The following is a 25,310-nucleotide window of genomic DNA, read 5'->3' on the forward strand; positions in this document are numbered from 1 at the left end:
TGATCATTGGTAAAGGTGGAGACCATAATAAGGAATATAAATGTGTCCAGGAAAATGTTCTCATTGTCCGCAACAATTTTCAATCATTGTTTAAGCCCTCAAGGAACTAACATTTTCAAAAAAAAAAAAAAATTGTTGGAAGGGACATAATTGACTGTGACACTCAGGTAAGCAGTTCATTTTTTCTCTCCAGATAAAAATTGAAATTTTGTTTGTCATAGTACCTAGACAACTTTTTAGTTCTCATTACCGAAACATGAGTTTGTAAATGCATATATTTAATGTAATATCATGTTGCTGTAATGATCATTTTTGGATAATTATAATCTTAAAAAAATTTAATAATTTTATAGGAAATATGTTTTAAATCCTCTAAAAAAATAATGATTATAGTAAGTTCAGAACTTTATATATAGCACTAAAAATGGTTCCTCTATGATTACGAGCCAAGAACCACTTTTAGTGCTATTTAGCATTGCTTGTTTTTAGAGTGTACCCATAAATCAGTTAAATATTTATTACATTTAGCTGACGCTTTTATCCAAAGTGACTTACAATTGCTATACATGTCAGAGGTAGCACGCCTCTGGAGCAACTAGGGGGTTAAGTGTCTTTCTCAGGAACACAATGGTGTGTCACAGTGGATTCAAACCCCGGTCTCTCACACCAAAGGCCACTGCGCCATCACCATCCCATATTAAGTTAAAAATACACACTGTATGTTGGTACTGCATATTTCACATTTATAGGTTAATAAGTTATGTCAATGTCAGTCATTTATTAAATTACAATACCTGTTCCTCATACATGTGTATTCTTGCGATTAAACTAAACAAAAGCAATATTTGGTTTATAACAAATTATATATAATTATTATCTGCGACTCATAGGTGTTCAAATGAATTGAAAAAAGTACAGAAACAGTAACTTATTTTCAAAACCTTATTGGCATTGAAAGATCATGGGGGAGTAGTCATGTAAGTGCATTATTTTCAAAAGAAAATCCAAAAAGCAGAAGCACAAGAGGGCACTAAAGTTAAAATGCACCCATTTCATTGCCAAAAAACAACGTTATTTTGTGTATTTGGTATAATATGTGTTCACGTGGTTTACATAAAAAAAAAAAACATTTTCCACATACCGTACATTTTTGTAGCTTCAGATATCCTTAAACACTATGATTTAAAACTCATCGATCTAAAAAACACTATAACCCTGATTCTGTACGTTGTTGTGATAGGCCTGAATACCTCTGACGTCAGCCGGAAATGTGACGCTCCTTACGGTGTTTGAAAGATTCAGTCACAATGCAATGCTAACAGGGGTTGACTTACAGGCTATGACCAATCCCAGAAAGTAAACTGTTGAAAACAATCTGTGTGTTTGTTGTAGTGCAAGAAAAGAGATTTACCTTGGAGATGATAACTTGTGTCATCATTTACTTTGGGGTTTGTCAATTTTGCATATCATTAACATACTAATACACACTTACACCCAAATGGAAATGTAAAATTGTGAATCGGATAATTTGTGCTCTTTAATATAAACGTTTTATGTATTTGCTCCACCTTAAATACGTCTATCCACAGGAAAGTAATATCCTAAAACCAAAGTTTATTGAAATACGTTTTTAGTTCAGAGCACATCAGACATTTATTGAAAGAGAGTATATGTACAGATTTCGTATCTTACAATATTTCTTAAAATAATGCTACACAAAATTTTGTTATCGGTGTGTTATTGCCTGATCATGTTAATTAGAATAAGTTTAATTTGAAGTGAAATATAAAAACTGATTTTAAATACAAAAGTCAGTGTTCCTTTGTTGCCAGTTTCCATCTCTGTAACCACTGTTGAAAAGTCAGATCCTCCCTCTGAATTTCTGGCAGGACAAACTGACCAGGCTGCTCCCACCTGCATTCACACAGTAAATACTGTGTTTATATTTTGATCTGAATCAAACTGACAATGTAGTTTAACAAATATTGTAATAAATTTTAGCTTCAAATCAATGAAGATGTTACTAACGGCTGTGCCCCATATCAGAACACTTACCAGTGTGTGATGGCAGTCTTCACTTGTTCGGCATAAACCAGACCTTTAGAGCATCTCAGTGTGAGCTCACGGGCCCGAGGGAGCAATGTCTGCAGAATCTCACCGTCCACCATCTTCACACGCTGCAGCAAAGCTGAAAAAAAGTACAGTGAGAGGAAATGAATCATTTGGGATCATTCAAATTGTTGAATTCAGTTTGGACACCATTTATTCAGAAGTGTTGTAATCATTTAAAAGTTTCATAATAGCGACACACCAATCACAATTTTTCATGTCCGATATTGATTTAATCAAATAGGCAGATTCGGAGACTAGGCATTGAGAGACTCGAATAAGACGTTTCCATGCAGAGATGCATTTATGGAACAGGTGTGTGTTCTGAATATATATTGGACGAAAAAAACCTGACTGGTTGCCAATCTCTCCTGCTCAAATACCAACCACTTATGATTTACTGCCGGTGGATCGGTGCATCTTTAATAATAGTGTCCCAAAATAGAAAATAGTGTTTGTATGATACACCTGATCTTATCAGACTAAAGATAGTTTCATTTTTATTTAAATGATGCATGTGTTATTTTGTTGTACACTGACGTAAATACATTTTCTTTTAACACTGTGATAAGCATCTCAACCAGACCAAAACATATGTCAGTCAGGGCAGGGCTGTTTTGCTTGATTGACCGTCAACAGAAAAGAGAATTGCCAGAAAAAAAAAAAGAGTCTGAAAGTGAATTACTGTGAAATTCCATTTGGTGGCACAAAAATCCAACACTTCCCTTTAAATGTAACCAGGGATCACTGGTATAAATCAACACATTATTACATTATAAAGTGGACTTACAGCGAGAGCTGAAAGCATCAAGCTGTGTTTTTGTTGTGATAACATACTCTGCTGTTCAGGAGACGGTAACTGCGCAGTTAGCGTCTGCAAGTCTGCTGTTGATTCAGAGAGAAGCTGAAGAAGTCTGCGCAGGGTTCGGATCTCCAGTCGTCGATTCACAGCCTGAGACCACAGCTCCTCTGGAGCCTAAGAGATAAAGACTCTTGAGAAACTACCATTTTGAACTGAATATAGACTATTAAGACACTTTAAGAATCTCACCATGTAAATGGGAAATGAGAGACTTTGGTAGAGTTTGTGCAAAGCAGGAGACTGGACACGGTGGATGGAAAGCTGAGCTGCTGGAACCTTCTGGCCTCTGCAGATCACAGAATCACGGAGAAATCCAATGATAAAACTACAGTACCATGCAAAAGCCAGTTTCATCATGCCACCATAAGATTAGTTGTTATTATTTTTATTTCTCATAATTTTATTTTCTCAATAATTATTTCTCAGTCTATTTGTACACAACCAGAAAATTCAGAAAATTTGTATGCAGTTTAAAAAAAAAAAATCTAGGCTCTCTTAAACCTAAATAAAATTAAAATGAATTTCTGTGCTTAGTGCCAAAGGAGGTCACATTAAATTCTGACTATTGCCCTAAAATTGTGGGTTGTTTTTTTATATTTTGTGCACATACTGCCTCTCTTTGTATCTTGATAAAGAGAGTGAAAAATAAATATCCACGAGTAGAGTCAAGAAATCTTAAAAAGCTATTTAAATTCATTTAAACATGAAAATGGACAAAAAAAAAGATTTTTTTGCTGACCCTTTAATGATCCTACAGTCCAACGCATCCAATGAAACACAGCTAAGGTGCTTGGCTCCCTGTGATACAGAGTTGCGCTGTACATCGGCAGCTTTGATCACATTCTCAAACTGTGGTCCAAGCTTTTCCTGCACAAACTGTTGAACCTGAAAACCATCAAACTGTATTAAAATTTAAAGCGTTCATTTTTACAGTAGATAAAACTGGCATTATAGATCGATGTCAAATTCAAAATTCATAAATGTAAATGTGGCCAGTGCTTATTGCAAAAATTTAGGATTATACTGAAATGATACGAGACCTCTGCATGAACACGAGTCAATTCGGTCTTCACAGAGGAGTTCCCCTTGATCAAGCTCCGAATCTGTTCTTGTCTTTTGTCCTACACAAATAAATCTTGTCATTTGGATACACAAACATTTTGGATTTGATAGCACATAAACAGACTTTGCAAAATGATATAATCCCAGTGAATTTACTGGTACAACTTATTTCTGTGCGAGTATGATGCACAACGAGTATGGCGGTTTTAGTAACCAGTAAATAACCAATGATGACCCACCACAAGTTGCCTAAAGTCCATGACACCTTGCCACTGTGTCTGCAGGGTCCTGATGGCTTCCTGTCCCTGTCTCGCCCGCAGCTGTAGCTGAGTACACTGCTCTCTGATGTTTTCTCTAACCGCAGCCTTCTTCACTCCCTCCAGCTCTAACTCAAACACACACCTGCTCACAGACATAACAAAACTAGAATTTTTGTTCACAATATTGCAAACACTGAGGCAAGTGAAGTTTTACCTGGCCATCGTGTCCGTTTCCTGTACCGCTGGCGTCTTTCTCATTAAAGTCGTGAGTTCAGACTCCAGCTGTCTGCGTCTGCAGCGAGTCTGAGCTAATTCAACATAGCTCTGCTCCACTTCCTCCCAAGCAGACTGCATGTAAATACAAAATGGGCATTAAGAGATAAAATAATTTTTTTCTTGTATTACAAAGTATTTGAAACTTTGCCTTGTAGTTACCTGTAGTAGACTTTGAACAGATGCCAACTCATCCTTCTGATCAGCTGACACATCTATTAAATGATCGCTTTCATAACGAAACCTACAGTAAGCAGATTAAATAAATTACAGCGTAATAAAAAAAGGGCAGTGTAAGGGGATTTTGATGCATGCTAATGTAAAAATTTACCCCAAAACTGAAACATCACGGTCCACATCCAAAGTCGTGATCTTCTCCTCTAGTGCCACCTGATACCTGGAGGTCAAGGCTTGCAGAGCCAAGAGCACTTGGTTTGGAGGATATGAAAGGAGGACGTTCTGAGGAATAAAACATGTTAAAGGTTCTCACTGTAATAAGTAAGGAATACTCGACGACGGCCCGTTGAATTTTAAGAAAATAATGCACACCCAAGGTAACACTGAATAATTCAAAGGACCGGAGTCAATTATTCCACTTACCATGGTACTACAAACATTGACAAGTTAGGTGTGCAGTTCACAGAAAAATAATCAACACCCATGGAACATTTCTCAACCAATCAGAATAAAGCATTCAACAGCCCAATGGTATAAACAGGCATAAACCCTCCTGCAAAAAGAGCTTTCACTCACCTGCGCTGCACTCATCCAGTGCTGAATCATGGCGTTCCTTTGATCAAGAGTAAATCTGAATGCAAAGACATGAATTTGTAAGTTAAAATAAAATGCAACAGCTCTAAAGCATTAACCTTTATAATGTCAGTAAAAACTGAGATCACTGCTTCTTACTCGGTCGGCTGATTTGCTTTCAGTTCACTTTCTAGCAAGGACTGGAAGAAAAGAACCCTGTCGTCGCAGAGGTCTCTGATATCTCTCTGAAATGAATCAGAAATGCATTTCAGGTGTTTTACTTTAAGGCACAATAAACCTAGAGGTTCTGTAATGCTAAATAAACTATAAAAGGCATAATATGTCCATAATATGTATTTTCACCACTAGAGGTCACTAAACAAGAACAACAGCCACAGCTTGATAACGTGAAACGATATGAATAGTCTTCACCTTCTATGTTAATAGGAATCGATCTGACAGGACTCATGTTGATGATGTATTAAAGTTAAACTTTACTACTTCTGCATTTCACATATGTCCACATGTAAACTACTACTTCTGTGCAGAGCGATCTGCCTATGACATCAAATTATCATGAGAGCAATATGAAAGCAATTCTCTCATGATAGTTTTATATCATACAACGATCAATCTTTGCAATGCAACATGAAGTCAAACACACCTATCGTTTCTATGCAAGCAAAAGCAGAAACCTAGGATAACACAGAAAAGCAACTTTATGAAGAGAGGAAAAAATTCTCTGTATTGAAACACTGTTGAAAACACTTGGGATAATGTTAAGTACACAAGTAAAAAAAACATACATACATACATACATATGCTAGTAGTTTTTGGAAATTTGTATGCAAAAATCTTACACACTTGGCTCAAAGTAGAAATTAAATCAGCTTAAATAGAAAACTAAAACGCTGCTTAGTTAAAATGTGCATCAGGAATAAAATAGCACTTACTAAAACCTGGGGATCTGTACCAGATCCACTGTCTGCATTGTTAGATGGTCCAAACACCAAGTTCATCTCTGCTTTCCTGGACAAAAGGAGTCATACAGTGTAAGCATTTACAAATAAAAATATATGTTTTCCCCACATTTTAGAATTAAAGTAAACTCATCAAAAAAAACACAAATGTAATTGTGAGAATTATGTTTGGACTAAAAACATCCAAAACATCAAAACTATGTTATATTTTAGGATCTTCTGTGTAGTCACCCTTTTCCTAGAATTTGCAAAATCATCACTTTGAGTCTTGAGGTCTGACTTTTTAATAAAATATTACTAGTTTACATCTATTTACATCTAACTCTAATTGGCTGCATTTCCTTCACTTATCAGTCCAAGTCATCGATTTAAAAAAAAATTACATTTGTTTTTTAAATAAAAATTTACATAAATACGCACTTATGAGAAGAGCTCAAATGCTCATTGGTGTGCATGCGCACACACACACTCTGGTTTCCATGTTTTGTGGGGACATTCCATAGACGTAATGGTTTGATACTGTACAAACTGTATATTCAATTCCCTAACCCAAACCCTAACCCCAACCATCACAGAAAACTTTCTGCTACCTTAGATTTTCAATAAACATCATTCTGTTTGATTTATAAGCTTGTTTCCTCATGCACAAATGTCCCCACAAGGTCAAAATTTACTGATATTCCTAACGTGACAAATCAAGCAAGCAGTTCCAACCCTAAACTTGATGTTGCCATGGTCAGATCTCTCAAACAAGTTTAATGCCTTACAAGAATAAAGTATTTATACTTCAGTGATATGCACCTACAAATAGCTTACTTATAAACCCAATGAAATGTAACAGGAGAAATATTTTAACTCCAAACATGTTCCTACATATCAGTTAGCACTATAGTGCTTTTTCACTATAAAAAACACCAAGTTACAAAAATATATATTTCTTTGATTTCAGTCTCACTTGGATAGATTCTCCAGTGCCTGCCGCTGTGTGCCAATAATGTGCGTGTCTTCTGAGAGCAAGTTTCTTTCCTCATTGCAGCGCTTCCTGAATGACTCCAACAGGAGATTTCTGCGTCTGCTGTCCATAAACCTCTCCCAGTTCCTGTTCATATCTTGATCTGCTCAGCAAGTGAGAAAAATAAAACAGCAATATTAAGGACAGACAAAAAATGTGGCTTAATTTGGATCACCATAACCGGCTTAATCAGAAAATCACTGGATCATGAAAAGAAGTTTCTGTGAGACAAGTAACAGGAGAGAATAAATAGGTAAGAGGGATTTGTTAAATTGGCAAAATAAGAAAGTCATCTGAGAGGTAAAGTACATTCTAATGAGTTATTTTAAAGACAGACTTACTTTTGCATTAGGTAAATAGGCCTAGATAGATTAAGATTTCATGTTAAAAACATCAAAATGGATCCAGATGTTGTGTTCTAATATATATATAAAAAATATTCATGCATTTGTCAGATGTTTTGTCCAAAGAGCAGAGTCAAGGTACAACTGTCTATGAAATCCAAGTCTTAAAATCTAATACTGAGATTAGGAGTATCAACATTTAATTGTTTTAATTTTTTTTACATCACCTTACTCAGTCAATATATTGATATATAATATAGATATCAAGGTTATACTTTAATGATTTTCAAAATGATGTTTTATGCAATAAATCATTTAAAATGCCTTAGGGTGGGTCTTCACATAGCCTACAGGTAAAAAAAGAGTGAGGGGAGAGAGAAACAGAAAGCACATTAACCTTCATTAGCCAGTTGATCCTCTACTCTGCTGATCTTTGTGTCCAGCTGGTTAAGTTCAGTCTGAAGGGCATTAATCTCTCTCTGAAGCTCAAACTTTCTTGCATCTTTATTTTGATTCTTTAACTGGCTGAGCTGCACAACAAAGATTTACATTTTACATGAGGTGTTAACTTTAAATTTAGGTGATCACATGACAAATAGGAGATTACAGATAAACTGGTCTTACCTCTTTATCTTGTAATACTCTATACCTTAGGGTTCAGACTGTCAAGGAAAATAATGCTTTTGTATGTTTGCCAACCTAAATCCTGTACAGTTCCGATAAAAGTTATATATGATGGGCCTTCAGCGTACCTCCATTTTTGGACCTAACTTAAATGTGTCATATAGCACAGATGTAAAATAATTGAATACAGGGAGAAAATATAAAAGGATACCACTGAAGATTTCCCCTCATAATCCGAACATTTCTGTAGGAAACATTTAAAAAGTAAATAAAGTTAAACCCATGTTAAAAACTGAAAAACAGAGCATAAAAGTTAAAATGTTCAGCACTGGAAAAATTAAGACTGCGAATGGGGAGGATCTCACCTTTCTTTGTAAACATGCTGCGTGATGTATTTCCAAATAGAGGCACCGGGACCAACGCACAACCTAAATAAAGAAGCAGGTAACGTTATATTACCATAAAAACACCAACATATCTAAACCGTCCTTATAAAGAATGACAACAACAAACTTACGTCTTTATATAACCATCATCCGGGAGCCGAACTGCTGGCAATTCAAGTTCCTCAACAGCCCAACGTTTCAGCTCTCGACTGAGGCTGCCCATCTTGTAAACCTTTTGATTTTAATAGCAGCTTGCTGTTTCCAAATCTCACAGATGTGACACAACTACTACACAACACGGAATAAACGTTGAAGTCAAAAATAAGCGGGAGAACTTCTTCGCCTACGTTTGATGTTTGGCAGTTAATGCTGATGCTGCCCCACAGTGGCCGATAATGGAATTTCAGCACATTTACTTGTCAACTTTTCACATTTGCATTTCTTAATTATCATATCAAGTCTAGAAATTAGCAAATTTCTAGTTTCAAATGTATTTTATCTTGAGCAACGTATTTTCCCAAAAGAGCAACCGATCCTCAACAAATTAAACCTTTTAAGGTTGAACATGACAACTATGTCATATTTACCTCCCCCAAAATTGAAATGGTTGTAACCTGTTACAGTAATACTTGATCTGTTAAAAAGAATAATGACCGATTTCATTGGTGTAGAAAAGTGTTACCTTTAATAAATGGACTATCCCAGTCACACCTGTCATTCAGTGCGAAATGGACTGTGCCAAAATGTTCCATCTATGCACATTTAATTAAATCAGCGATTTGGATTATACTTTGAGTGAGATATACTTGTTCTAACCGGACAAACTGTAGCCTTCAACCAAACCCGGACTTTTTCAATTGGTATATTTGACTCTGGACCACACAACCACTCATATGGGTCAAATTTTTAATAATAAAAAAGCTTTCCATTGATTTATTGCTTTTTAGGATAAGACAATGTTTGCCCTAGATTCAACTATTTGACATTTTGGAATCTGAGGGTGCAAAAAATCTAAATATTAAGAAAATCCCCTTTAAAGTTGTCCAAATGAAGTCCTTAAACTGCATCCACTCACAAAAATAAAATGTATTATTTTGGAAATTTACCAAATATTTTCACATGATCTTTACATAATATCCTAATGTGTTTTTGGCATAAAAGAAAAATCTGTAATTTTGACCCATGTAGGGACTTAAATCCGGATTGAAATTGAAATGAAAAACTGTAATTTGTTTCTAAGTATTCATGTGCCCTAATAATCTTAAATCAAAAACGCAAATCTCCTCTCTTTCTCAAAAGAATTTCTCTTCATTTCCAGTCATGTGGTGGGCAGGGTCCAGGAAAGATCACAGCAATTAGGAAATAGCAAGTTTGTAGACAGGTTTGTGGTCCAGGGTGACAAACGCTCGCATAGCAAAACTTCAAATGTAGACTTTTTAAAGGAAGACTTCTTTAAAAACGTAAAAAGGGCTCTGAGAAATTTGTTAAAATGCAAATATTTGTTCACAGATGTATTGGCATTTTCTGATTTTTTTGTGGCCCATTTTACCTGATAATTGTTGTTGTTGTGTAGGGGGACTTCTGACAAATGAAATGCTCTGGAACCAAAATATTATTTTGATAACACATTACATATAAACTATACAGGAGACCTGACATAAGAAAAAAATTGATGATGTGGCCACTTTATTTGATAAGTTTTTTTTGGTTTTGTTTTTTACAAAAAAGTGGCCTCTTATTTTGACTTCACCATATGTTTTGTGATATGAAATGTACATTTATACATACATTAAAAACCTCCATTGTTGTGTATTGTCATCTGATGTCATGATCACATACAGAACATATGTGTGGGTGGGGAGAAGAAAACTAAAAGCTAATGTTAAAAAGCTGTTGTCTGTGTGGTTTAATCCTACAATATACAACAAATACATATAATTTAAACACTCTTTATGTTTGATGTCTTTGTGAAATAAAAAAGCTGAGTTATTTTCAACCCAACGTTGGGTAAAAATGAACACTTTTAATATTTTACCAAACAATTGGTTAAAACAAGCCAGTAGTTTGGAGTGAAACAACACATCATAGGTTAAATAAAAATTTGGGTTCTTCCTTTGTTGACCATGCTGGGTTGAAAATAGCCCAACACTTTTTAGAGTGTATATGTTTCCCTGAATTAGCCAGAAAAGGACATAAGTAGGCTATACCTTCTTGTTTACTGAACTTGTTAAACTGTATAATAAAATGTGTATTTTTGGAGGCCCATAAGTGTGGGGACTGTCAAAATGCTGGTACTTTTAGTTTGACCGACCCAAGCACCACAGTCCTCCTGACCTGTAATGACCTGTGTTCCATATAGACTTCCATAGTAGGAATAAAAAAATATGAAGGAATTTAATAGCAATAGGTTCCGGGGCGGATCCACAACAGATCAAAACCGGAGCTGCCGGTTCCGGAGCTTATTACTATCAGTACCGTCAACTGTGTGCTTACCATCATTTATCACAATACTTCCAAAATATGTTTTCTTAATATGGAAGTCAATGGTCACTATATCTGCTGTATGTTTATCATCATTTCTCAAAATATCTTATTTTGTGTTCATCAGAAAAAAGAAATTCATACAGGTTTAGAACAACATGAGGATGAGGAAATGATGACAGAATTTTCATTTTAAAGTGAACTATCCCTTTAATGACATTATTTTCATTTTTGGGTGAACTATCCCTTTAACCTATACTGAATGATGTCTTTGTAAAGACATGCAGAGACACATTGAATAGGCGGTTCCACCACCATATACCACCATATGAACCAGGCACAGTTTTGAGAAGAACGATTCTTATCACAGCGTTGTCCATTTTCGTTTCAGATGTATCCTGCCGGCATCTTTTACCTTTGGTTTGGATTTGTCATGGTGAAGTTTATTACCTGTTATAGTGATGGAACTTTATTGGCAGACTATTGTCAAGGAATGAACATCAATCATGACGGTATAGCAGCACAAACAACTGAAGCCCCGTTTACTGTCACACCAGAGCAGAGGACCTTCACTGATTTAGAAGTGGGACACGACATTGACGGTAACATTTAACTTTCTTTCGTTTCTTTCTTTCACTGGAGTGTTTTTTAGGGGGTTTTAATGGCTAAATCATAAAATGTTATGTCTAGTCATCCCCAGTCTAGACATTAACAGAAAGAGCAGATAACAATCTGAACAAAACTGTATAAAAAGACAAAATACAGAGTAACTGAGAGTACAACAGAAAAGACAAATGAGATGAAAGTAGCCTATTACAGAATAATGAAATGTTAGACTATTCATTATAGAACATATACAAACACAGCTATTAAGGTGGCTCTTTGGTCTACCAATTCTAAAATCTGTTATTGTTGCTCTCTTTTACCACAGTGACGCTTTCAGGTACGGCAGGCAATACATTTATTGGTTTTATGTTGGAGGCTCGTAAGTGTGAGACTTGTCCACCTGCGGGTACTTTTAGTTTGACTGACCTAAGCAAAACAGTCCTCCTGTCCTGTGATGGCCAAAATGTGAGTCCTGACACTTTTTAACAGGCATTATGAGTGTTTTTAATTTCAGTTTACTTTTATAATATAATGCATTTTAAAATAAAACAGGAAAGTAAACAAAAAAAATGTAGGGCATAAACATTAAGTAAACAGGGTTAATGGCTACAACTCTCAACACTTTAGAATAAGGTTCCATGAACTAACAATAGCAAATGCATTAGCTATGAAATAACAATGACCAATATATGTTCTCCAGTTTACTTTTTAATGGTAATTTTACAGGGCAGAGCTGTTAGTCACACTGATAACTTGGACAAAAACAACATTGCAGTAAAATGGCGTTGCCCTGAGGCTGGAACTTTCTTCTTCAGGTAGTTTTACAAAAAAATGAAACAGATTATATCAGATTAATACAAATTCTAAAAAAAATACAAATAATGTGGCACACAAATTCATCTTTCATTTCGCTTATTTTTCTATTATGACCAAGGAATCCCACTCAAAACAAAAGTTTAGGGAGAGATAGAGAGCTTTTGACTAATGTAACTATTGAAACAAAAGCTTCAGTTCAGACAGCAGACGACTCTGGGCCGATCCGCACCAGATTTTTCTTCTGTCTGGGAGGGCTGTATGTTAACTTTATTTGCACAAAGCACTGGCAATATGAGGGCTGAATGTTTTGTAGTGCATAGGCACAAGCCACTTTTAATTTAAAGTGTACCTGTTGCTTTAATCATAACCCCTAACGCACCCCTAATTAAAATCATATTAAAGTTATATATATATATATATATATATACTTTTTATATATAAATTTAATATCACTGTTTTTGTTAATGCAGTATATTGTGACACCCCTAAATAAAACACAATAACCTACAACTACAACTTCCTTTTAGAGCTGCCATCACACAGACTTACGATGTGTTTTGGGGGAGAAAGCCAGTACTTACTACAGCTGCACCCAGAACAACACCAACTGCTAAAAACATCACTATCAAGAGCACTGCAATCCCCAATGCAACTATCACTACAGTCATAACTACAGGTACCACTCCACCTATACTGCAGTAACTGCATTCACCTAATATTAGCAGTAGTGCATCAAAAGCATGCACAGCAGGGACTGCATGAAATTCAGGTACTGTGTGTAGTATTGCATGCAACACTGGCTATGTTTATATCCACCCATTTCCGTCAATCCAACTGCAAACAAAAGTACTGTGAAAACCACTTCTGTTAATAAAGCAGTGGCAGGCATCTGCGACAGCCAGAACCACACAAAACAACACTTTGGTATACAATAAACTGACCTTGACCTTGAACACAATACCCTAAAATACCACATGTGTTCTTGCATTTCTGTTTACAGTAATATGGATATGAATAGGCATGACCCGTGTGTGATTTTGATATATTTGTGCTATTGCATAGAGGCTCTTAGCCCTTAACACACACACACACACACACACACACACACACACACACACACACACACACACACACACACACACGCACACACGCACACACACGCACACACTTACGCCCGTGTCCATCAGGACTTCTTCCCAACTTGCTTTTTGTAGATTGGGGCCATCCACAATACAATATTGAGTGTGTTCAACTTCACGTGCACTGCGCAGACCGATTCAAAAGCTGTTCTGCTGAGTGGCTCCCACAATACTTGATATCATGAACTGATGGGTCTATGCAGCGCTGAACAAAGTCAAACACATTGAATGTCTCCATCATTTACAGCTTGCTGCGATCACATAATGCATGCAACTGTTACAGAGATTAAGGGGTGATTGCCACAACAAAATGAACTTGTTTTTGTAAATAGTTAAATTACTAGTGACTGAAAAAAAGTTATATTATTACTTTAACGTGTTACTGCTCAACACTGGTACCATAACCACAAGCAATTATAATTGGAGAAACCTTATTATCTTTCTTTGAAGTAAAGAAAAAATTTCTGCAAACACCACTTTAGTTATCACTACAGGCACCACTCACAACTGCAGAAACAATATTTATTGTTAAGTTTATTTAATATTGTTAATAAGTTCTTTGCATATTCATAATAATTTTTGTGTTTTTTGTGTTGAGTTAAAATCTTATAACATTTACAATTAAACATAAGCCCTCCATGTAATTTTACTCAATTAACAAATTGAAAAATAATCTTTGCACGAAACAAGACAACTGGATTGAATTGTGAAATTATTTGGATTTAACTTTTTATATTCGCTTGTAGTCACACCAACACCACCACCTCCATGTATGAAATATGTGGTATGTACTATACTGTATATTCTTCATTTAACTGTATATTTATCAATTTACAGTAACAGATGTTTTAGCCCTATTATCTGGGTTCTTTATATCTTCACCGCTAAATAATTTTCTGCCGGTGACTGTCATGCATGGTTTAAGTTTTTGTTTGTATTCCCACATTTATGTCTGTCTGTACACGTTACAGATATGTATTTTAGCACTGTTACTTCTAAGTCGCCTCTGTTTTCTTGGTGGATCTTCTTTCCTGGTGATCATCAGACCTGTTTTCAAACTGGTATGTGTCTGAAGACACTATAAAAAGTTTTTTTTTTAATAAGCATTTAGTATGAGTCATATGAAATCTATGTTTACACAATGTCATACATTACAGGCTTCTACAGAATATTGGGTTAAGCCAAATTTCAACAGAAATACTTTGAGTAATGTTTTCTCTGTTCTCAGGTCATCATTATTGAGGCTGCCCTTGAACTAGCATTCAAAATTATCGCGGTCGTCCTCATAGTGATAAGAGCCAAAACAGTAAGAATGATACATTTCTGCCTGGACCACAAAACCAGTCATAAGGATACATTATTTAAAACTGAGATATGCATGAATGCTGAATAAGCTTTCCATTGATGGATGGTTTGTTGAGATAGGACAATATTTGACTGAGATACAATTACATGAAAATCTGGAATCACCTTAAAAGTTGTCCAAATGAATTCCAAATGTAAAAATAAAGTTTTGATATATTTACGGTAAGAAATGTACAAAATATTTTCATGGAACAAGATGTTAATATCCTAATGTTTTTGGCATAAAAGAAAAATCTTTAATTTTGACCCACACAGTGTTTTTGGCTTTTGTACTCATGTGACTTAAGACTGGTTTTGTTGTTCAGGGTCACATTTATGCTACTATGATGTCTGATTTCTATAGTCAAGTGAAAACTTGCAGCCATATAATTCTGCCTCTTGTTAAGGTCATATTGTTATTGTCATTGTGATAAAAATCTCATCTTTTTTGTTTTGTATTCTGGGAAATTTAAAGTGGTCACTAATTGTCTCCTTTCTGTGCATATTTGTTGCATGCGTGTCCAAGTGTGACGGTTTGGAGATCAAATTTACAGCTTTGACAGTGACTGCCATGGTCTTAAGCTTGCTGCACATCATCACCATTTCTCTTTACCGTGAACCAAGCCAAACTAAACAGTAAGTGTTATCTTTAAATACTGCACAACTTTCTGCGAACAGGTTAGAAAAGGTTTCTACTGAGAACTGTGAATTAATACAGATTTTTGTTTAATTTAATTTATTTTATGTTTAAATTGTTTATTCACATCAGCTCGTATTTCTGTGACATATCATCACCTTCCTAAAAGAATTGTCTGGAGCAGTGGGCAGCTATCCAGCACCCGGGGAGTTATTGGGATTAAAGGGACAGTTCGGCCAAAAATGATATTAAACCCATGATTTACTCACCCCCCAGGCTGTCCGAGTTGCATATGTCCATAGTTTTTCAGACAAACACATTTTCGGATATTTTAGAAAATGTTTTAGATCTTTCAGTTGATTAAATGTAATGTTACGGGATCCACGACCTTCAAGTCCAAAAAAAGTGCGTCCATCCTTCACAAATTAAATCCAAACGGCTCCAGGATGATAAACAAAGGTCTTCTGAGGGTAATCCGCGCGGTGTTGTTGTAGAAATATCCATATTTAAAACTTTATTAACGAAAATAAATACCTTCCGGTAGCGCCGCCATCTTAGACTCCTCTGTATTCAGGAGAGAGTATTAGCGTAGTGTATGCACTTTTCTTAGTGACGTATGACAAATTCGGAGGGCAGGGGCACAGAGCAGCAGCAGAGTAGCTTGAAGGTCGTGGACTATGGCTGGACCCCGTAACATTACATTTAATCAACTGAAAGATCTAAAACATTTTCTGAAATATCCGAAAATGTGTTTGTCTGAAAAACGATGGACATCAACTCGGACAGCTTGGGGGTGAGTAAATCATGGGTTTAATATCATTTTTGGCCGAACTATCCCTTTAATCCCAATAACTCCCGGGTGCTGGATAGCTGCCCACTGCTCCAGATGTGTGTGTTCACGCCTTGCAGTGCGCAAGTTTTCACTACTCGCTGGGATGGGTTAAATGCAAAGGTCATATTTTCGAGTATTTGTTCCATACTTGACAAAAACTTTCACTTTCTTTTCTTTCACAAGAGATCACTTTGTAAAATGTCACATCTGCTTCTTTCATTTAACTGTCTGTAAACTTTATTTACAGAAGGAAGTGTTGGCTTTGTGCTGTCATGGTGGTTGATATGCTAAATACTTCCATTACATGTAAGGTTCTGTTTTTCACTGTCCACAACTTACCTATTCATATTTATGTTCCTTAAAATAAAGATGTTTTCCTGATGATATAAGAGCTAAACACAGTTTTTATATAAAACATAATAATGTCAAAGGCTAAACCAACAGAACTTTTTTTTACATGTTTAAATAAAGAGCTTGCACAAAAGTGAATTTTTTCTTAGACTCATGTCTAGTGCCAGTAATACCCAGTACTGCTGTAATTTCTACAGACATTTTTTACAGTAATTGTCTTATGTACATGTCTTACCACATCTTTTCTGATTCCATTTGTTGTTGTTTTTCTCTTTAGCCACTGCAATATTTGTTGGACTGTGGTGTTTTCAAGGGTGCTGGCTGACAATATTAATGGGTGTTTATGTTATTTGGGAGATCTTGTTTTACCTGACCTCATTTAGCTGTGACCAACTGGAAAAATGCCAGATAAGAAGAAACATAAGAGGTAAAAACCTTGACTGTCTCAAAATATTCCACACCCACCATTGAAACTTTACGTTGTAGACTTTATATATTTGATATGAACCACATCCAGGATTATTAGTCAGTAACATGAATTTAGTATGTCTTTTGCTGTCATATTTTGCTTTGAAATTTGAACTTGCTGTTAAATGCTTAACCTTTTTTGTTTGGATTTTTACCTCAGCAGGACTTCAGAATCGAGGAAGGAAAGTAAGTGAACTTCACATGCGTCATCTTTTTTTTGCATCAACAAAGCAATTCGGTTCAGGTTTAAAAATGCTTAATGTACTTTCCTGCTTAATGCAAAATTATTCCACCTTAAAGTATTTTTTTTTTTATAGAATTCTAAATATAACACATTGTCACACATTATTTTACATGTGTTTGATTACAGATACACCGGTGGATCATTTTCTTTGTCTACTCTCTTCTTAATATTTTCTTTACAATTGCACTTATAACAGGAGTCTGTCTGACCAGAATGGTGAAGTGTCTTTAGACTTTGGTTGTGAGTTAGATTTAAAAGTCCTATGTTATCACACAATTTGTTATCTACTGTATCTATTTGATACATATTGACTGATTTATTCCACAAGTTTTTTATGTATTTGTCTTTAGGTCTCTTAGCTGTTATATAACAATGATGCGGTTGTTAAAAGCTCTTTGAAACTGTAGATACAGTACATGTTTTTCATGACTCCCTTATCACTGAATTCACAGGAATTGTTTACAATACAGCGTCAGGGCTTATGGACAACAGTGAATGTCTGTCTCATTTCAAATGTCTTGACTGGCTTACATGAAGTGAAGTGAGGTGAAGCATGCTAAGCCATACTTGGAATTTAACCAAGTCATACAAAACCACACAAAAGCAAAATAAACTTTTCACCTGTTGAATTGCCAAGCTTAGATTTAAAGAGTCAAACCTAAACAAATCAATGCAACACTTTAATCATTAATGCATCTGGATGAAATGCTATACTTTTTAAACTAATTTAGGGCTTAAAATGTTTCTGTCAGATTCAAAAGTATTACTGGGAACAACGCACAACCGTATTTACATAAATAATCTAAGACATTTAATAAATAATGAATGCTTAACAACAAACTTATGTCTTTATTTAACTATCATTTGGGAGCCTGATTGCTGGCAGTTCAAGTTCCACAACTGCCCACCGTTTCAACTCTTTCACACTTTTTGCCTATAGATGGCTTCCCTAAACAAATGATGATGCTGACACGTATTTTTTTTAAACAACAGATGTATATGCATTTATCAGGGTTTTTATAGTGTATTCGCCTGCCTCGCAATATCTCATAAGAGGGGCCACATACACCCGACAGACAGCAAGGCTCTGATGACACCCATAAAGATCACTCCAAACATAATTTTACCACAGCTACAAGACCTTTAGCTGAAAAATGAGGTATGGATCTCTGTACCTGTCTCCTACCCAGTTATTGAAACAGTTGTTTGAAGATTGTTGTCAGATCATAAAAATGCCACTCAAAATGACTGATAGAACCAAAAGGCCAAAATATTTGCTTGACAGATATAAAAACAAGGGTCAATCAAAGAAAATTTTATAAACTCAAGAGTACTCCAGGCTCACAGAATCACTGACAGTAACATATTAACAATTTGTTTGAAAATAATCCATGTCCATGAGTCCATGTCTGGTCATCTTGGGTGTTTTTATGGAGATAAAAATTAGGATAGAGTTTTTTGAAGTTTTGCATTATGATACGGGTGTATATTGGTGTGTGTTTTTTTGGTTATATTATTTGGTTATAATATTGGCTGTACAAAACATGCAAGAGGATTTAAATATAAATACTTTATTTATGCATTTAGCAAATGCTTTCATTTAAAGCGACGGTTGAGGTCTACATTTTCCATGTGTTCTTTGAGTTCTAAGCAGGCCTATTTGTGTAAAATATTGATTATTTATTTATTTTACTTTTAGGAGGGTCATTATGCACACAAATTTAAAATGTTTGTTCTACTTTGATGACTTTATTTTGTAGATTGCAGAAGTTTTTCTTTTTCAAGCCAGTTAATTAATAATCAAACAGTTTAGTTTGGAAACACACTGACTGAATAGCGGAGGAGCGTTGGCCTGCGTTTTTAAACCGATGATGCCTCTTAGTGGTCGAAAGTGAAAATCATCACTTCAGAAATGTTTTACATATTTGCACTTTTGAAAAACATTATATCAAGCCTTTCAATTGAGGAAATTCATTTTAAATATATCATCTTGAACAAATTTTCCTGAAACAGATCCTCAATAGATTGCTGTTTTTTCTACACTTTTTTTTGCAAATACACGTCTATAGGTTTTGATGTAGCCTACACATTCAGCACCTCTAGACGTAAAAGAGATCGGGAGATCAAAGCTCTTCATCTTTCTGCTGCCTAATCCTAAATTAGCGAGGATACCATTTTGTTAAATTGGGTAATACATTTTTATTTTAAAGAAAACTTACTTCCGTAAACTATAAGTAGTGCAGTGACCGACTTAATAGGCGGGTCCAGTCATATAAACCTGGCACAGTTTTGAGATGTACCAGTTAGACAGTAAGCACTAAGATTCTCATAACCGCGTTGTAGAGTTTTGTTTCAGATGTATGCTTGTGGTCTCTTTTTCCTTTTGTTTGGATTTGTCATGGTGAAGTTTATTACCTGTTTTAGTGATGGAACTTTATTGGCAGACTATTGTCAAGGAATGAACATCAATCATGACGGTATAGCAGCACAAACAACTGAAGCCCCGTTTACTGTCACACCAGAGCAGAGGACCTTCACTGATTTAGAAGTGGGACACGACATTGACGGTAACGTTAATTTTCTTTAATTTTCTGTAATACCAATTTAAAAGGAGATTTTAAGATGGTGACCAATCATATTTTCATATGCCATGGGCTACTGTATGTGACACTGTTTGAGAAATCCAAGTAATATGAGATTAGGAGCATCGTTTCATTTCAATCTTACTTACTAAGATAATATTAGCAATATATAGGTTATATTTTCACAAAGGCTACGTTCATACTGCAGTCTGAAACGACCCAATTCCGATTTTTTTGCCCCTATGCGACCTGTATCTGATCTTTTCATGACAGTCTGAACGACACAGATCCGATCTTTTCAAATGTGACCCAGGCCACTTGGGTATGTGGTCCTGAATCCGATACGTATCCGATCTTTTGAAATGCGACCTTCGTCTGAACGGCCAGGCCACATGGATCCGACCCGTACGTCACTGATACGCTACAAACGTCATAATTCTGCATTGAAGTAGGCAAGAACGATAAGATAAACAACAACCATGGGCGACGTTGCTAACACTGCTCCACATCATTAAATTTTGGCCGTATGGGTGCACACGTTATATGATTTCACATATAACAGCGTTCTCCAAATATATTAATATATAGCATATTATTATAATGCTGCGAATAATATGTGAAGCAGCTTTCAATAAATATTTTTAAAATGCGTTTATAAATCCAACAACCCCTGTGACCGGTCGACACGTCCATTAGAGGCATGTTTATAAACCATTGCCTCTTTGTTTCTACATTTAAAAGACAAAGCTGGCAATTCTGGCTATACTTTCGTTCTTTTAATAATTTCTTCATTTTATTTATAAATCACTCTGGGTTATCTGATTTATCTATTTGGCTTGTGTTTTGTTTCCGTGCACTTGAGGCATTTTGCACATTTGTTCTGCACTTTGTTACTTCTAACCTTATTTTATAAAAAAAATTGTATTTATAATAAACGTAAATTCTGATCTAATTTAAGTCTGTAAATTTTGGATTGCTTTTCGTTGTATCGATGTTGCGCTATTGCGTGCTGGCCATGCTTGCGCATGCAATTTAGCCGAACGTGCTAGGTGCTCTTCGTCTCATATTTAGGAGTTCATCAAACTAAACATTAAAAAACGGATGTTTTTCGACGGGTATAAGTTTTTAAAATGTATTTAAAACAAACTGGTTATTTTGTCAAAAGTTAAACTACAAAACAGGTAAGCCGTTTCTTTAAATTTCGGTGCTGAAACGGAAAATATCTGCACCAAACCTATATTTATGCCTAACACGACTGTCTTCGTGTGTTCACTTTCAAATGATAGCAAAGAGATTCCTGAAATAAATAATATCATCAGGTCTTTCTGTATCTAAAGTGAATATAGAGTTGATCAAAGTCAAAGCAAGGAAGCAGGTATTTCTATGCTAAATAATAACGCGAAGTGTCTATAAAATCATTAATTTCAGTGTTTTTCTTGTTATAAATTAACGTTTAATGAATTGTATATAAAGCTTAGTTTTTATCATTTACAGTAACAAACACAAATTATTTGTCATTTCTCATTTGTCGTTTTTTTTGTCATGACTGCTTTGACGCGCTAAATCTCCAAATTAAATAAAAACACTTAATTGTTGCCGGAGTTTCCAAGGCAGGATCTCCTTTATTTTTTTTAGGTGTAGTTATCAAAATGTTTTTTGTGTGATGTTCTGTAGATCGTGGCTTTAAAATGATATGAGGAATAATTAAACAAATGTTACCTTACATTTTACATAAAAAAACAGAAGATTGTAATTGTGCTGGCTCCGTTGGGAAAATAACTTTAATATTGCAAAAAGAGCTCCACTGTTGACCACACCGTTGTTGACATCCATGTTTAATGTTAGCTTACAAGTGACGTCCTTGACCGTGGAGTACTCTTATGCGCATGCGGGTCACTTCTGGGTCATTTCACGTTCACACAGGAGATCACAAAAGGTCGCATTTTATTGGAAATGTGAACGGCCTTGCAAAAAAATCTCATTTTTTCAAAAAATCGGAATTGAGCATTAAGCCCTGCAGTATGAACGTAGCCAAAATGTTCTTTACATGTGGAAAAAAAATCATAATCACCCAGGTGAAAAAAAATTCTATTAAAAATATACTTTCAAAAAGTACATTTAAAAGATAATTGAATTACTGGTAAATTAATATACTTATTTTTTGGACTGTTAAGTTGAACTTAATTACATCTTTTTGGAAGTATACTTTTAAAAAGTACATATTAAATACTCTTTAAATTAAGTACAACAAGTAGAAGCATACTTGTTTTATACTTCATGTACTTCAATCATATTTCTAATACACTAAAGTATACTACTTTTTACCTGGGCACACCCTTGTGGGGACATTCCATAGACGTAATGGTTTTTATACTGTACAAACTGTATATTCTATTCCCTTCCCCAAACCGCAACCATCCCAGAAAACTTTCTGCTACTTCACATTTTCAAGAAACATCAATCTGTTTGATTTATAAGCTTGTTTCCTCATGGGGACCTCAAAATGTCACAACAAGGTCACAAAAATACTGGTATTCCTAACTTTGTCAGGACAATTGGTCCCCACAACGTGATACCAGGTACACACACACACACACACACACACACAAAGACAGACTTTGGCTGGATTTTCACAAACTGTGTCCACTGGGTAAATTTTTTTTTTTTTTTTTTGGGGGGGGGGTTGATGACTAACACTAAAGAAATGGAAACCTTACAGAATTATATTAAAAGTTAGAACAATACATCTTTTACACACATATACAAAAACACAGGTATTAAGGTCTATAAATTCTAAAATCTGTTATTGTTGCTTTCTTTTATCACAGTGACGTTTTCAGGTACCACAGGCAATACATTTAATGGTTTTATGTTGGAGGCTCGTAAGTGTGATGGCTGTCCGCCTGCCGGTACTTTTAGTTTGACTGACTCAAGCAAAACAGTCCTCCTGTCCTGTAATGGCCAAAATGTGAGTCCTGACACTTTTGTCTAACAGGCATTACGAGTGTGTTAAGTCAGTGGTTCTCAAACTGGGGGGCTTTGGTGACAGGGGGACCCCAGTTTTATTACATTTGATAAAATACATTAATTTATTATAAATTCTAATTAAACCTCAAAAAAAAAAGTCTGCTAACCAACCAACAGCACTACATTGTATCATTTCATATGTTTCATTTAATTCAAATTATACGTTTTAGAATGTTTTGTCGTAAAATCTTCTTTGGAGGGCCACAAAGGGATGCACTTTACTCAAGTGGGGCCGCACGCCGAAAAAGTTTGAGAACCACTGTGTTAAGTTATAAATGCTATGGTGTTTACAACCCATTTTACATTTGCAATATATAAGGCATATTAGAGAAAAACAAGAAAATAATTGTAGTGGTGAGCGTGGCATAAGCTAACATGGGGTTAATTGTGACACAGCTATTTTACAAAGTTCCACAGGGCTGTGCAATCTGTGCTTTTGGCCATTTTCTACTTTATCTTAATCACTGACTTGTTGCCTAAAACAGCACAATTATATATACTGTTATATATAAACTAAAATCGACTATAATAAAGACAGAATAGTATGCTATTAAATGATGTATTCAAATAAAGTATTTTACACTTTTATGCGCATGCCCGCAGCCCAGTTACATGATTGGTCATGTTTCATGCGTTTATGGTGGTGTATAGTGTGGATGAAGATTCTTTTTAAAATGCCAGTATAAACGAGGATCGTTTTCATTTTAAAATGCCGTTTTAAAACGCAAATGCTCTAATGTAAACATGGCCTAAGAGTGAAAGTCAAGGATCACACAGACACACTGTCAACAGAATTTTCTTTGTCTGAATTTAATATATTCTATAGAATAGGCTCTCACTCCCTGGTGCCAGAAGTTTAAAACCGAGAGCCCCGTTTACAAGGTTGAGCACATATTTATAGTAAGATACTGAAAAACACAGTCATCCCATCTCCGCCCATGATCCAAAGATCGTCATCTTAGTTCCAGCGTCACTTAGAAAATAAACCTTCAATTTATCAATGACTAAGAAACATATCAGTTGAAGCACATCTGGTCAAATAGAAGAAATTATTTTGTTCTCAGTGAAACTCTACCGTTTACTGAGTCTTTCCTCTTGTTCATCATTTGTTACTTATCTCATTCACTAGCCCCCTCTTTATCTTATCTGGTAGGTAGCATAATGTCCTAGTCTTTGCACATTTTACTACTAAACAGATGGAAAGAACAGAAATCTTTCACTAGAACAGAAGAACAGCATTTTGCATTTAACAATTATAAGTTCATAAACTATAATCAAAATAAAAATAAAAAATCTTCCACTACAGTTTTTTTTAAAATAAGGTTTGATTCAGTAACATTAATTCATGCATTAGCTAACAGGAATTAACCGTGAGTAATATACCTTTAAAGCATTTATTAATTTTTGTTAAGGTAATATCAGTACAGTTCATTGTTTGTTTGTGAAAGTGACGTAATTGGAATTGTCAAGTATGGCAGGCCATATTCAAAATTTAACCCATCCCAGTAAGAAGTGAACAAACACACTGCAAGTTGTCTAAATAAAGTGTTTGAAATGAAACTTGTTTTAAGTCCAAACAGGATTAACATGCATTTGGTTGTGTCATTTATAAATGAAATCTGAAAAAACGATATTAATAATGCATTTTTATATTGATTTCTTTTTACTACACTGGTCAAGATGACTCGCAGTACCGGATGAGGCTGTGTTATTAGTTTAAGGGGAGCTTTGGAATGTCACCACTGACTAATCAGAATCGGACATGAGTGTATAATAACAAATATTAACAGATACATTTGGTTTTTTTATTCCACTGTATTAATAAATGTTGGAAATGTTGTTGAAGGCTTTTTGTATGTTAACTAATAAGGTTAACTAATGTTAATAAATGGGACCCTATGGTATAGTATTATTCCCCAATTTAATGATGAATAAACTACTAACATCAACTGTTTACCTTGATGGTCATTTTTCAGGGCAGAGCTGTTAGTCACTATGATAACTTCAACAAAAAAGCAGCATTGCAGTAAAATGGATTGTACCCGAGGCAGGAACTTTTTTCTTCAGGTAACTTTTCTCTTACAAGAATAAGGAAACTGTCATAGTATCAGATTATTACTA

At 35.2% G+C, this 25,310-nt stretch overlaps 2 protein-coding genes and 2 long non-coding RNA genes across 4 annotated transcripts; 3 read left to right on the forward strand and 1 right to left on the reverse strand.

Annotated features, from left to right (window-relative positions):
• Positions 1–1,594: 1,594 nt before the first annotated feature.
• haus5 (HAUS augmin-like complex, subunit 5) lies at positions 1,595–9,029 on the reverse strand. The gene is made up of 19 exons (XM_065247906.2): positions 8,794–9,029; positions 8,642–8,704; positions 8,488–8,520; positions 8,277–8,301; positions 8,050–8,182; positions 7,252–7,411; positions 6,270–6,345; positions 5,476–5,561; positions 5,320–5,374; positions 4,898–5,025; positions 4,729–4,810; positions 4,508–4,641; positions 4,273–4,435; positions 4,012–4,092; positions 3,711–3,856; positions 3,161–3,257; positions 2,947–3,085; positions 2,056–2,188; positions 1,595–1,914 (listed from the first exon to the last, which is right to left on the reverse strand). Exons 1-19 carry the CDS (start codon positions 8,883–8,885, stop codon positions 1,812–1,814), a joined length of 1,929 nt encoding a protein of 642 aa, XP_065103978.1. The 5' UTR covers positions 8,886–9,029; the 3' UTR covers positions 1,595–1,811.
• A 2,363-nt stretch (positions 9,030–11,392) lies between these two features.
• LOC135730191 (ferric-chelate reductase 1-like) lies at positions 11,393–12,235 on the forward strand. The gene is made up of 2 exons (XM_065248023.2): positions 11,393–11,745; positions 12,075–12,235. Exons 1-2 carry the CDS (start codon positions 11,535–11,537, stop codon positions 12,233–12,235), a joined length of 372 nt encoding a protein of 123 aa, XP_065104095.2. The 5' UTR covers positions 11,393–11,534.
• Positions 12,236–14,683: 2,448 nt separating this feature from the next.
• Positions 14,684–15,684, forward strand: LOC135730010 (uncharacterized). Its single transcript, XR_010525838.1, has 3 exons — positions 14,684–14,765; positions 14,933–15,010; positions 15,575–15,684. It is a non-coding gene; the product is annotated as an uncharacterized lncRNA (long non-coding RNA).
• A 1,472-nt stretch (positions 15,685–17,156) lies between these two features.
• On the forward strand, positions 17,157–18,458 carry LOC135730012 (uncharacterized). Its single transcript, XR_010525839.2, has 3 exons — positions 17,157–17,295; positions 17,497–17,522; positions 17,707–18,458. It is a non-coding gene; the product is annotated as an uncharacterized lncRNA (long non-coding RNA).
• Positions 18,459–25,310: the final 6,852 nt, after the last annotated feature.

The sequence above is a fragment of the Paramisgurnus dabryanus genome, chromosome 11, assembly GCF_030506205.2.
Source record: "Paramisgurnus dabryanus chromosome 11, PD_genome_1.1, whole genome shotgun sequence".
NCBI classification, from domain to species: Eukaryota; Metazoa; Chordata; class Actinopteri; order Cypriniformes; family Cobitidae; genus Paramisgurnus; species Paramisgurnus dabryanus.